The following is a 14,402-nucleotide window of genomic DNA, read 5'->3' as shown; positions in this document are numbered from 1 at the left end:
GGGTTCAAGTTTCATCTATCTCTCTATCACCCTAGGACTAGGGTCTTCAATGCACTTGTCCCAGGGTCTGATTTGCACTTTATTGTACGTCGCTCTGGATAAGAGCGTCTGCCAAATGACTGTAATGTAATGGTAATGGTAATGGTATGGCCCGTCAGGTACTAAAGCCTGTCATATCACTCGCCCATCATGAAAAGAGGTCTGTCATTTTAATGTGTTCTTTTCATTTTAATGTCTTGACCTATGATGCTGTCGGGTTTAAGTGAGGATTATTATTATCATATTATGAAAATGGCGCATTTTCGAAGGAAAAAAGTGTAGTGTCGCACACCTGTAGAATTTTGTTCTGTCGCAGACACAGTCATACCTTGTCGCACAGCGTTGATTGGACAGCCAGACGGAACACTGACATTCATTGCGACGTCAGGCTCCGCCGTGTTCTAAAAAATGTAAACATATCAGCTATTTGGCATCTTGTTACCACAGAGGCAACAGACCTTCCCTGAAGTATAAATTGCGAATGTTGTGTGCACTTAGATTTTCGTGATATGGACCCCCAACACCCCCCTACCTCTCGGTAATGGTTTGGCCCCGTAAGGTACTGAGAGTTTGGACTGCATCACTGTAGGGCGTGACTTCAAATCTTATCCGCAAAGGGCCGGTGTGGATACAGGCATTTGCTTTAGCCCAGCACTATGGCACCTGATTCCACTCATCATCGTCTTCAATCAAGACTTTGATAAGTACAATCGGGTGCGTTAGCGTTGGGCTTTAACGATTGGACACCACCTGTACTATCATTCATCGTTTATCTTCTCATTTATCACACCTTTTAAACACATACACCAACCACTAAATGGCCTTTATCCAAAGCGCTCTACAATTAATGCTTCTTATTCACCCATTCATACACACACTCACACACCAACGGTGATTGGCTGCCATGCAAGGCGCCGACCAGCTCGTCAGGAGCATTTAGGGGTTAGGTGTCTTGCTCAGGGACACTTCGACACAGCCCGGGCGGGGGATCGAACCGGCAACCCTCCGACTGCCAGACGTCCTGCTCTTACTGCCTGAGCCATGTCGCCCCGATTTTACCCAACACATACCCATAACTCTCCATGGAGGTCAGAACAGAAGAATCTCTTGCTATCTTCAAGCGCAAACTGAAGACGCTGCACCTCTCCCTGTCCCTCCCTACCTCCCTGTAAACCTTAATTGTTGTCTTTACCTGTGATATTTACTTCTGTATTAGGACATTTTGTTTGGCTAGGTAAGCGGTTTGTTCCTACAAGTTCATACAAGTTCATACAAGTACTGCATATTGTAGTACTGCGTGTTGCAGTACTACAATATATATATATATATATTTTAAATAAAATTAAATCCAATGATCAAATAGGCCCTGGTCCTTATCTTTGTTGTGCAGGTAGCAGTTGATATTGTACTTCCCTCTAGGGTCTTTCAGCGCACTTGTCCCTGGTTATGAGAATGCATTTTGCACTATATTGTACGTCGCTCTGGATAAGAGCGTCTGCCAAATGCCATTAATGTAACGTCATGCTATCATCTTTTTAATGAAAGAACACCTGTGTGTGGGTTTTGGGGAAGGACAACTGAGTTTCATGGTTGTGTCGGAGAGTGGTTGGATGTGGGGTAAGGAGGCTACTGTCTGTCCCTGAAAGGTCTGAGGGGGGAGCAGGGGCTGATGGGAATTCCTGGAAGGGCTGGTGTCCAAGGAGACAGGGGACCTGTTGGGCCAAAGGGAAACCCTGGACCTCAAGGTATGTGTGTGTATGTGTGTGTGTACGCGTGTGTGTGTGCATTTGTGTGTGTGTTTGTGTGTGTGTGAGTGCGTGTGGGGGTGTGCGTGTTTGCGTATGTGTGTGTGTGTGTGTGTGTGTGTGTGTGTGTGTGTGTGGGGGTGTGCGTGTCCGTGTGTGTGTGTGTGTGTGTGTGTATATGTGTGTGGGGGTGTGTGCGTGTATGTGTGTGTGAATTTGTGTGTGTGTGTGTGTGTATCTGTGCATGTGCATTTGTTTGTGTGTGGGCGTGTGCGTGTGTGTGTGTGTGTGTGTGTGTGTGTGTGTGTGTTATGTCAGCTTTTGTAAAGGGGAAGCGTACGGTCTGAGTCACTACTGTTGTGTGTGAGTGACCGTGCATTTCTGTGTCTCTGCTCACGGGATTTTTCAGTGTCACTATGACTGTGGTAGTTTTCTCTGAAGCTGCTGTGCTCCTAATGATGGTTTTCGGTGAATGAAAAGGACCCCAGTGGGTTTTTGTGTAAAGTGTCTTCCCTGTATGTAGGATGATTTAATATAGACTCAAAGTAGAGTAAGATCAGTTTAATCAGGAATTCTGTATGTATAGTGTGGTTTCAATACGTCTCCTGTGTGTGTGTGTGTGTGTGTGTGTGCGTGCGCGTGTGCGTGTGTGTACACGCACAGGTTACGCTGGACTCCCTGGTTCTCCGGGTGAGGCTCCCAAACCACCCAAACATTTGGGGGAGCAAGGGCCTCGAGGTGTGCAGGGAATTCGGGGTCCTGAAGGCGTCTACGGAGAAAACGGCCCCCACGGTCCACCGGGCAACCTGGGTAAGGACCCTCGCCCCAGTCTGTCCAGGACGTGGTGTGTGAGTGACGGATGGGTGCTGATGTTTTTCTGCTCTCCCCCCCCACAGGATTAATTGGCCCCAAGGGCCAGAAAGGCATGCCAGGGATCGGTGGCACCCCGGGGACCCCTGGTTACCGTGGCGAGGGCGGACAGACAGGCCTCCAGGGACTTCAGGGCCTGGAAGGTACAGTACGAGTGACTGTGCAAAACAAACAGAACAAACAGAACAAACACAATCGGGCTCCGGCGCTATAGACCGTTTAGACCCTCAGCAATCGGGACAGGGTTCGTGGGGCTTTGTTAACAAATCGAATAATGTTAATAAACAGCATTAACCATAAAAAAAACAACTATTTAAGGTGCCTGCTATGGTTCCCATCCTAGGGACATTGTAATGGTGGGGTTGTGTGTTCACTTTCCCATTTGCCTTTCTCTCCCTCCCTCTCACTCTCTTTCTATCCCCTCTCCCTCCCTCTCTCTCTTTCTCTCTCTCCCTCTACCCCCCTCCATCCCTCTCTATCTCTTTCTCTCTCCTGCTCTCACTCCTTCCCTCCCTCCCTCTCTCCCCCTCTCTCCCCCTCTCTCTCTCTCTCTCTCTCTCTCCCTCCCTCTCCCCCCTCTCTCTCCCCCTCTCTCTCTCTCTCTCTCTCTCTCTCCCTCTCTCTCCCCTCTCTCCCTCCCTCTCTCTCCCCTCTCTCCCTCCCTCTCCCTCCCTCTCCCCCCTCTCTCTCCCTCTCTCTCCCTCTCCCTCCCTCTCTCCCCCCCCCCTCTCTCTCTCTCTCTCTCTCTCTCTCTCTCTCTCTCAGGGAGTCCGGGGCGCCCTGGGACCCCCGGTATCGCTGGCATGGCGGGGCGCAGCGTGAGCGTGGGGTACCTGCTGGTGAAGCACAGCCAGTCGGAGCAGACGCCCATGTGCCCCGTGGGCATGGCCAAACTGTGGGACGGGTACAGCCTGCTCTACCTGGAGGGCCAGGAGAAGGCCCACAACCAGGACCTGGGTGAGCCTGCCGCCCGCCAGTCAAACCGCATCGGCGCTCAGCGTCCAATCACAGCCGAGGATCATTACTGTGCAGCAGCTGTGCTGTGATTCTTAAGCAGTCTGCTAAGGATCAAATTTCTTTCTCTAAAAGTACAGTAGTGTTCTCTTTGGCTACAAATAGTACCAAAATTAGTACATTTTCCAAGCAAAAAAGGTACAAATTAATTATATATTACGGCCTATATATTTAGGCAGTTTTCATACCTTTATTTATGTAGCGCTGACATTGCTTGCTTTGTTACAATACAAACTAATTGTTTATGAGTTTAACAGTATATATAAATGGGCCTTTTGAGCATTCTTGCAGTGCTTGCTGGTATTTGTGGTGTCCTTTCAGTCCGCAATCAGTTAAAGGTACAATAGGTAAGATATTTGTGTTAAAACATTGTTACAAGACCATTGTAAATCCCTTCTTATCATTGAAAAAGGCTCACTGACATGTTTACTCACTCTCTGTGTGTGTTTATAGTCCTTTAATTTGGGTTCCAAAATACGCAGTTGACGGCCCGACACTCTGTACCAAAACATCGTATAGCTGTACAATCATTCAAGCTCATTGGTTGAAAATGTGTTCTACTTGCCACAACCAATGGCGTTTCAATGTCAGCACGTTCACAGAGAAGGGAAGGGATAAACAGTGTTTATTGGTGGTTGTTGCCACAATTCCTCTCTTGACCGTTAGAAGTCCGAAATTGCCTATTGTTCCTTTAAGGCCTCGAGAACAAGGTGTGTGGACTCTTTAGCCAATCAGTGACTTACTGGATCACTCGTGGTGAAACAGACCGAAAATCAGTTGGCACTGCGGTCCTCCAGGACTGGAGTTTGGCACCCCTGGGCCAGTTCCTGTGTTTGAACATGTTCAACAGGGGGCAGCCTGTAGCCTAGTGGACCCAGAACCAGAAGGTTGGTGGTTCAAGCCCCAGTGTAGCCACGATAAGATCCGCACAGCTGTTGGTCCGTTGAGCAAGACCCAAGATTCCTCAAGATTTTACCCTGCTTAGTCTAAATGGTCGGCATTTATATAGCGCCTTTATCCAAAGCGCAGTACAATTGATGCTTCTCATTCACCCACACTTCTCATACACGCGCTCACACACCAACACCGATAAGCTGCCACGCAAGGCACCAACCAGCACAGTCAGGAGCACTTGGGGGTTAGGTGTCACCCCCCTGGTCTAATCGACTGTAAGTCGCCTTGGATAAAAGCGTCAAAATGTATTTATTCATGATGTTCAAGCGTGTGAGCTGTGACCGTGCCTCTGCCCTCAGGCCTGGCGGGATCCTGCCTGCCCCGCTTCAACACCATGCCCTTCATCTACTGCAACCCCGGCGACCTCTGCTACTACGCCAGCCGCAACGACAAGTCCTATTGGCTGTCCACCACCGCCCCCATTCCCATGATGCCCGTGGAGGAGGCGGAGATCCAGCCCTACATCAGCCGCTGCTCGGTCTGCGAGGCGCCCTCCGTGGCCATCGCGGTGCACAGCCAGGACGTCACTATCCCACAATGCCCCGCGGGCTGGCGCAGCCTCTGGATTGGCTACTCCTTCCTCATGGTGAGTCAGCGTTTGTTCCTCTGTTCGGCGTGGTGAAAGGAATGGCTGTTAGCCTGCAAAGCGTAATTTTATCATATTAAAAATTAATAGATTGATTAGTGACCCTTAACTAAAGCTACTATCCAGCAGATGCTTGGGTGTTTCCAAAACATGGCAAATCAAAGTGAATCATTAACATTTGTGTGTGTGTGTGTGTGTACTGTAATATGTGTGTATGTGTGTGTGTGTATATGCTCGCGTGTGTGTTTGTGTACTGTAATGTGTATGTTTGTGTGTATGCGTGTGTGTGTGTGTGTGTATGCGTGTGTGTGTGTATGCGTGTGTGTGTGTGTGTGTGTGTATGCGTGTGTGTGTGTGTGTGTGTGTGTGTGTATGCATGTGTGTGTGTGTGTGTGTGTTTAATGCGTTTAATGCTCTCTCTCTCTCTCTCCCAGCACACGGCGGCGGGCGATGAGGGAGGCGGCCAGTCTCTGGTGTCCCCCGGCTCCTGCCTGGAGGACTTCCGCACCACGCCCTTCATCGAGTGCAACGGCGCCAAGGGCGCCTGCCACTACTTCGCCAACGAGCACAGCTTCTGGCTCACCTCCGTCGACCAGGCCTTCCAGACCACCCCCCAAATGGAGACGCTGAAGGGCGGCCAGCTCCTGTCTCGAATCAGCCGCTGTCAGGTGTGCATGAAGAACCTGTGATCCCAAAAAACGGACTGCGCCCCCCCCCCCCCCCCCCCTCTACCTGCCCCCGTCTCGTCCCGGACGTGGACCGAGGAAGGCCTGAACACAGGTGCTGAAATCATATGACCCAGCTCGATAACGAGGCCCACCAGTGTCTTTAGGTCCAGAGTTTTCTGTTCCGAATTCGTATACAAAAAGGTGCTTTACCCCCCTAACTTATTACCTCAGTTTCATTATAGACCACCTGTCTCAAACAGACCCACCAAAAAAATGGCCTTCATGCACTGCTTTTCATGGTTTTAAAATACTTTTTTTTTTGTTTTTTTTCTTCTTCTGTAGTACGACGTGTAGATTAAACGGTATTTAACAGTTTTACAATAGTACTAACACACATTATTTTGCTCCAGACTGTAGAATATGTTTGGTGTACAGGACATGAAATGCACTAAGTACTCCAGTACTCCACTGTTGGGACTTCGGGACACAAAGTTGATTTGGCCGTTGCGCGTTTGAAAGGCTGAGCGACAGACTTGCTTTGTGGAGGGTGTTTTCCACTTTTGGCTGTGTGTCCATCTCACAATGCGCTGCAGTCAGTGAGGGCTACACACTGCACCCCTGGGTACGACAGACAGAGGATCACATAAAGTCAAGTTTAGGCTGTGGTCTGACCACAGCAGGAGGTCAAAATGACCATGTTGAGGGGTACTCTCGGGACACCGAGAATACTTGACCAAAGCTGGGAAACACAAATGGCTGGGTCAGCAGGTAAGCACCAAGCAGTGCCAAGCATTCAAGCATGAGAAAAGGTTAATCGCATTGTTGCATTTCTTTTTGTGTGGGTAAATGTAAAGAAGTTCAGCCATGCCATACTGACATAAACACTTTATGTCAACAACCACCTCCTAGTTTTTTTATTTTTATGTTGGAGCACTTTGGGACCAACAAAAGCTAAGGCCGGCTCTGCCCTAAAACCCTAACTATCCATCCGTAGCTTGTCAGTGGTGTTTTTACCCTTCTTTATTTCTATTTATATCCAACCAGCATTTGAATACAAGGCTCTCAGTCCCTTCAAGATTATTTTAATTTTGTGATTGTACATTCCTATTTTAAGTCGCGGGCAAGCTATAGCCTAGCGGCTAAGGTGCTTGACTGGGACTGACTTGACTGTTGGGTGGTTCACATCTCAGTGTAGCCACATTAAGATCCACACAGCTGTTGGGCGCTTGAGCAAGGCCCTTAACCCTGCATTGCTCCGGGGGAGATTGTCCCCTGCTCAGTCTAATCAACTGTAAGTCGCTTTGGACAAAACAAAGTTTCGAGCAGCGCTAGGGTCCGTGATATGATACATACACGAGTGAAACGGGGGAATTTTTGAAGGACGATTTGGCAGACGTCAAATGAGGATGCATGCCACGGATTTGAGGGGAATAGGAAATTAAGATATTTTGTCGACACGCCCACAATGACATTAAACATTAAAGTTTTCCAGGAAGTGCATGGAAAAAACCTTCAGCGTGTAAAGTTTTTACTTTAAGATGTGTTCGAATGGTTATGACAAATTGTCTAAATTGAGGAAAAAGTCCCTTTTGATTTCAGCTTGTCTTTAAAGTGCAGTTCCCTAACGATTTTATACAGTGCCGCCCTGCCACACAGACACAATTTAACTCCTTCCCACAGTGGAAAATCTCCAAATAAACTTTGTGTTTTGAAATCCATTTTTATCCAGTATTAACATCCTTAGTAATGTTAACTCACATGTTAACTTTTGACAAAAGTTATTTGAAATAAATGGCAAAGAAGCTTCATAAATCTAACAGGCTTGTTGTTTCATAGAAGCAAAATGGCAGCAACGTGAGTCTGTCCTTCATCAGTGCTAAGAATGGCAATGAAATTACAGTCATGTAACAAATAGGTTTCAATTTTCTAAAACAATGTTATCTATACGAGATGCACTGAAAACTATTTACTTTGTACTCTATGCTTTCCTGCATAGCCCTCTTGTTGGGTTGAGCTACAAGCCCCTTGTGTACATTTGCTACAAATCAGTTAGATACCCGTGTTTTTATTCTCCTCATTTGATGTAATTATACTGAATAAAAAGTCCTATGGATTTCTGTTAAAGAGGATTTGATTTGTGTGATTGTTTGACTGAGAGATGCAATGTTTTGTCTCTCTCTCTCTCTCTCTCTCTCTCACGTGCATGTTTGTTACCTGTTCAGAGTTCCTGAGGGAGAGGGTCGGTCGATATACATATAACTGTTTTCTACCTCAGATTCACGTCATAACAGGAGAAGCGAGACACCTTTTCATGTCATATATATCTGTAATATTCTCAATGTCAAAACCACATCCACCCACAGGCAGTACTGAAACTAAATTACCACATATGAATGTCCCCCATGTTGACCAATAATGGAACAAAATTACAACATGTAAATTTCCCCATATTAAATAGTACTGAAACTGAAATATGGAATATTTGCGCTTTTGAATTTTCTTCTGTAGTAAGAATACTGTAGTGAATCTGTAGTGTACATTTACCCTTTGCTAAACATTTTGCTTCAGTTTAATTGCATTTTAATTCAGGGAAGTCAATGTATGTATAAAAAAAATGTGGTTGCCTTCAATTTGAATTGTAATCCATAACTGGAATAATGCATTGCAGCAGACCGTGTAGTAAATTAGTCACTTATCACAGGGAGCTTTCATAGCTGTGAGACTAAGAAATATTAAAACATTAAAAATCTAAATGCAGAAAAAGACATTGAAAATCTTTATTCTTTACAATTAGTGAGAAAATACACTTAAATACACATTTTACGAAATAGTTTTGATAGAAAACGTAAAAATTGCAGTAAAAAAAAAAATAAGCTAAACAATTGACAACAATCTTGAAGATCACAGAATAAAATCATATCTGATGGAGATGAGGCAACTGGAGTCCTCCTCCAGGTTACCATGCGGATGAAGAATTGGCTCAGTGACTCAGTGGCTGAAGCGAAGTTGAATGCCAGTTGAATGCCAGCTTAATGCAACAAAACACAACACAAACAAATGCAAAAATGATGATTTGACATTGTTAGCATGTGCCGATTTGAAATAATATTGAACGATACTGCAAATCTGACCTGTTTTATTGAGCGAAATCAGGATTAATGCACCACTGAGTGGTGAACCGTTCTCCATCGACCATTTCTTTTTCCAGAAGATTGTCATTATCATTTACAAAAGTGTACACATATTGCAATAAAGGACACATTATTCTATAGTCCATGGAGCAGTCATAAGAGCTGGAAATGCAACTGACGCACACACACGCGCTGACACGCAGACACACACACACGCGCAGACATGCAGACACACACACACACACACACACGCAGACGTGCAGACACACATGCAGACTCACTCACACATACACAAACAGACACACAGAGAGACAGACGAAGACAGACACACACAGACAGACAGACACGACACACACTACTCTACACGGTGTGAGGTCTAGGAGCAGCACCCCCGCCTGCTCCTCTTTGAGTTCCTGCACTCCTCCAGGTCGACGGTGTGCGCGCTGTTCTCCGAGCGCTTCCTCAGGATGGAGGGCAGCGCCATGCTGAAGAGCGTCTCGAACAGCAGGTCCACGTTGTAGCCGGTCTTGGCGCTGGTCTCGAAGCACATCCTGTCGGCGGGCTGGCTGCTGGCCTCGTCCTGCTGCTTGTAGCGGAGGACCCGCCCGTAGAGCGCCATGGCGTCCTCGCGCTGCACCTGCTTGTGGCCGCTGGGGACGGCCGCGATTGGCCGGAGCTCCCCGGGCTCCGCCCCACCGCGGCCCGGCTCCGCCCCCCCGGGCCCGGGCTCCGCCCCCGCCCCCGCGGGCCCCTCCTCCAGGGCCGCGGGGTCGGTCAGGTCGGCCTTGTTGCCCACGATGACGTAGAGGCAGTCGTCGTTGGCGGTGTCCGTCAGCAGCAGGAAGCGCTCCTCCAGGTCCACCAGGCTCTGCCAGCTGGTGACGTCATAGGTGAGGATGATGGCCGCCGCACCGCGGCAGTACATGGAGCCCAGACCGTGGAACTGCTCACGCCCTGCAGACACACACACGCAGTTACACACACACGCCCTGCAGACACACACACGCAGTTACACACACACGCCCTGCAGACACACACACGCACGCCCTGCAGACACACACACGCAGTTACACACACACGCCCTGCAGACACACACACGCACGCCCTGCAGACACACACACGCAGTTACACACACACGCCCTGCAGACACACACACGCAGTTACACACACGCGCCCTGCAGACACACACACGCAGTTACACACACACGCCCTGCAGACACACACACGCACACCCTGCAGACACACACACGCAGTTACACACACACGCCCTGCAGACACACACACACACACACACACACACACACACACGCAGTTACACACACACGCCCTGCAGACACACACACGCAGTTACACACACACGCCCTGCAGACACACACACGCAGTTACACACACGCGCCCTGCAGACACACACACGCAGTTACACACACACGCGCCCTGCAGACACACACACGCAGTTAAACACACACACGCACACCCTGCAGACACACACACGCACACACACACACACACACACACACGCAGTTACACACACACGCCCTGCAGACACACACACGCAGTTACACACACACGCCCTGCAGACACACACACGCAGTTACACACACACGCCCTGCAGACACACACACGCAGTTACACACACACACGCCCTGCAGACACACACACACAGTTACACACACACGCCCTGCAGACACACACACACAGTTACACACACACGCCCTGCAGACACACACACACAGTTACACACACACGCCCTGCAGACACACACACGCCCTGCAGACACACACACACGCCCTGCAGACACACACACGCAGTTACACACACACGCCCTGCAGACACACACACACGCAGTTACACACACACGCCCTGCAGACACACACACGCAGTTACACACACACACGCCCTGCAGACACACACACACAGTTACACACACACGCCCTGCAGACACACACACGCAGTTACACACACACGCCCTGCAGACACACACACGCAGTTACACACACACACGCCCTGCAGACACACACACGCAGTTACACACACACACCCTGCAGACACACACACGCAGTTACACACACACGCCCTGCAGACACACACACACACACACAGTTACACACACACGTCCTGCAGACACACACACGCAGTTACACACACACACGCAGTTACACACACACGCCCTGCAGACACACACACGCAGTTACACACACACACGCCCTGCAGACACACACACGCAGTTACACACACACGCGCCCTGCAGACACACACACGCAGTTAAACACACACACGCCCTGCAGACACACACACACACACACACGCAGTTACACACACACCCTGCAGATACACACACGCAGTTACACACACACGCCTGCAGATACACACACACAGTTACACACACACGCCCTGCAGACACACGCAGTTACACACACACACCCTGGACACACACACACACACAGTTACACACGCCCTGCAGACACACACACACGCAATTACACTCACACACACAGTTACATACACCTCATTACCTACAGTTCCACACACAGACATGCAGTGTCACACACGCACACAGTTACACACACGCACATATATACTGTCACATACATACACACTCATCCACGTACCCACACAATGTTGCATACCTCAATGTGCAAAAAACAAAAGGAAACAAAGACCTACTAACGAAAAGTATGCAGAAGCACACAGGCAGACCCAGGAAAGCACAGCTCCATTGGCACGGTAACACTATACTGCATTGTTCTGGAAATATGCACAACACCCTACAGTAGCTGCCACTGTTCTGCTCTGGTCTGCAGTGTGAGAGTTTAGCACATGCTAGGCTTCTCTATACTACAGCCATGGCACTCTCCTTTTATTAATGCAAAGACCTTGCACTGTGTGTGAGAGAGTGTGTGAGAGAGTGTGTGAGAGAGTGTGTGAGAGAGTGTGTGAGTGTGTGTGTGTGAGTGTGTGTGAGTGTGTGTGAGTCAGCGAGAGCGAGAGACAGAAAGAGAGCTGGGGTCATATCAAGGTCCATGACACACTGAGGGTTTTGGAAGCCAATTCTTGTTATAGGACCAGGCAGCTGACAGGGGAAAGCGACAATTACCCGCCATTCAACAGCTTCCTGTTAGGGTATAGTCTGTTGTTTGAGTGACATTAAGAACGATGCTCAAATTACATACATGGACTGTTTATTTGTTTGCGCTACTGAAAGAGCTTTTATGGCGGCAAACTCCAATAATACGAATGTGACAGTCAGGTGAGCGGTGGGAAGCAGTTCAAATAGTAAAGTAAAATATTAAATAGTTAAATATTATTCATTTATTTAGCCTACTTTTTTTTTTTTGCATTTTCAACATAAGTCTTCTTGAAACAATGCTTAGAAGAAGAAAAAGTTTTAAACTAAAAAGTTCAGATCGGAAGTAATTATTTTGGATTTTCTGTGTGCTCTTTTAAACTCCCAGCTCAAATACTGTATACAGCGCCTCCGCACAGACTGCTCCCGTCGCAATTTACGTTACTCAATTTCTCAACAATAGAAATTAGTGCAAATCAATTGGACCAAGGTTTCAAAAGTTAAGAGTTCCAAGTGTATTTTATTCATGCATCTTGGAACTTATAATGGGTCCACGATTCAAATGTTTGAAAACTTTATTTGAGAAATAACTTCATGTCCGACACTGACATCACTGTTTCGGTATTTAAACGATCAGACAATTGTCATGAGTTTAAATTCCTGTTCGAAAAGGAAAAATATATCACGCGGTCTACGTCGTAAAAGCTGGGAATTGTGTACACACGTTGGCTGAGATGAGCGAGCGTATGGCCATCACATAAAGTCCAGTATTAACTGATAGCTATATCATGATTGCACATAGGCTACATTTGTTGTGTATGTCGTAATATTTGTAGTTTACAATTCAATAATAAAGTTGTGCATATAGGCTACTAGACCACTATACTATACATACTATACCAGTACACGTAAAGTTGTTGTGTAGTTTTATAATATAATTTAAAAGAGATGTAGTAAACCTTTCGAAGAGTTTTTGGAATGTACAAGTCAGGGTTCGAGAATTCCATTGCTTTCAGTTAGAGGTGATTGTTAGGCTAAATCAACATTGGAATGTTAAGTCACGAACATTCTAATCACATATTTTGTACCTTTACACCTTAAATTGTTATTTTGTCAAAATTCTGAATTACTGAATCTGCAGACAGCAGTGTCTTTATTTCCGGAGATCAACGGAGCCACAAGAACATTCCTCCAGTGTGGATCAGCCTAAGAAAGGTTCCCGTTATTACCTAACTTAGTAGCCCATAGCTAATGCATTAGCCTGGAAGATTGGATTGATTTTTTTTTAAAACTAAAACATTATCAGCAAAATAGCCCATTACCTGCGGTGTCCCAGATGGAAATGTTGTAGGGTCCCCACTGCTTCAAGAAGAACGCCCCTCCGACCGTGCTGACCGTCTCTTGAAACTTTCTTTCCATGTATCGATGGAGCAAGGAGGTCTTTCCGACGTTCATGTCCCCGAGGAGAACCAATTTAACATCGGGCTTATTCATCTTTGCGGAGTTAGCCATGGCCTTCGAAACACGCCGCTTATTCACCATCAACGGCCAAGCGGATAAAGTAGCAATATTGTACTTTACTTTCATTTAAAGTTCTAGTTTTTGGACGTTTTTCTTAGCTTTACGATATGTAACATGGCTGGAGTCCTGGTAAGACTAGTATTCATATAGCTATGACTTAGCCGAAAGCAAACATACAAGTATATCGACGCTTTTGTTAAGCTAACTACTAATGAACTTTGATGATAGCTGACCTGTCTAGAGGCAGTTGGTTAATTCCAAGGCTACGAACTCTACTTATTAGGTCAAACTTCATCGCGCGTTGCGCGTCGTTGGAAGTAAACTCTGGTGGTGACGAAACCGGAAGCAGAAAGTACACTACTTGCAAAAGATTCTTAAGCGTTAATAAAGAGATAATATAGACTCATATTTCACTCGTATAGCCTGTGTAGGTAAATGGGATCGCCGCAGCACACCGTGTGCATTTGGAATATCGTAATATATATAACAGTACAGTTTTTCTGTGCTTGTTTTTAGGAAACTTTAAAGCTCCCAAATTTCACCGAGTGGGAAGTTAACCGAACGTGGTGAAATGCGCCCAGCAGAGAACAGGAACTGAAAGTTACATTTGTAATAGTCTACTCTTCTTCTATCGTTCTAAAAGACAACAGTGAAATCGGTTTGTCGATAATTGTTTGTGCCCATATAGTGTCTGTGCTATAGACCTAATGTCTGTATCCAGGTGCCCGTGTGTGTGTGTGTGTGTGTGTGTGTCCAGGTGGGAAGTCCAGGTGGAGATACACTCGTATATCAGTCAATCAGTATTTTAAT

At 47.1% G+C, this 14,402-nt stretch overlaps 2 protein-coding genes across 3 annotated transcripts in view; one reads left to right on the top strand and one right to left on the bottom strand.

Annotated features, from left to right (window-relative positions):
- LOC133117054 (collagen alpha-2(IV) chain-like) overlaps nucleotides 1-8,000 on the top strand; it is a 70,331-nt gene extending 62,331 nt beyond the window's left edge. For both annotated transcript variants that reach the window (XM_061227142.1, XM_061227143.1), the window contains 6 exons: nucleotides 1,686-1,784; nucleotides 2,448-2,594; nucleotides 2,681-2,797; nucleotides 3,420-3,611; nucleotides 4,922-5,208; nucleotides 5,643-8,000. In XM_061227142.1, the coding sequence (XP_061083126.1) occupies nucleotides 1,686-1,784; nucleotides 2,448-2,594; nucleotides 2,681-2,797; nucleotides 3,420-3,611; nucleotides 4,922-5,208; nucleotides 5,643-5,897 (1,097 nt within the window). In that variant the 3' untranslated portion in view covers nucleotides 5,898-8,000. The remainder of the gene's footprint in view (nucleotides 1-1,685; nucleotides 1,785-2,447; nucleotides 2,595-2,680; nucleotides 2,798-3,419; nucleotides 3,612-4,921; nucleotides 5,209-5,642) is intronic.
- Nucleotides 8,001-8,639: 639 nt separating this feature from the next.
- LOC133116842 (ras-related protein Rab-20-like) lies at nucleotides 8,640-14,328 on the bottom strand. The gene is made up of 2 exons (XM_061226835.1): nucleotides 13,394-14,328; nucleotides 8,640-9,961 (listed from the first exon to the last, which is right to left on the bottom strand). The coding sequence occupies exons 1-2, from the start codon at nucleotides 13,656-13,658 to the stop codon at nucleotides 9,384-9,386; spliced, it is 843 nt and encodes a 280-aa protein (XP_061082819.1). The 5' UTR covers nucleotides 13,659-14,328; the 3' UTR covers nucleotides 8,640-9,383.
- Nucleotides 14,329-14,402: the final 74 nt, after the last annotated feature.

The sequence above is a fragment of the Conger conger genome, chromosome 17, assembly GCF_963514075.1.
Source record: "Conger conger chromosome 17, fConCon1.1, whole genome shotgun sequence".
Classification (NCBI taxonomy): domain Eukaryota; kingdom Metazoa; phylum Chordata; class Actinopteri; order Anguilliformes; family Congridae; genus Conger; species Conger conger.
This window is presented reverse-complemented; position numbering and strand designations above follow the sequence as displayed.

Bases quoted from the DNA above. Each gene is read 5' to 3' on its own strand.
- LOC133116842 (XM_061226835.1), bottom strand. From the start codon at position 13,658: ATGAAAGTAAAGTACAATATTGCTACTTTATCCGCTTGGCCGTTGATG. The intron at 9,962-13,393 runs GTAATGGGCTAT...GTGTGTCTGCAG, and splicing joins TTCCATCTGGGACACCGCAG to GGCGTGAGCAGTTCCACGGT.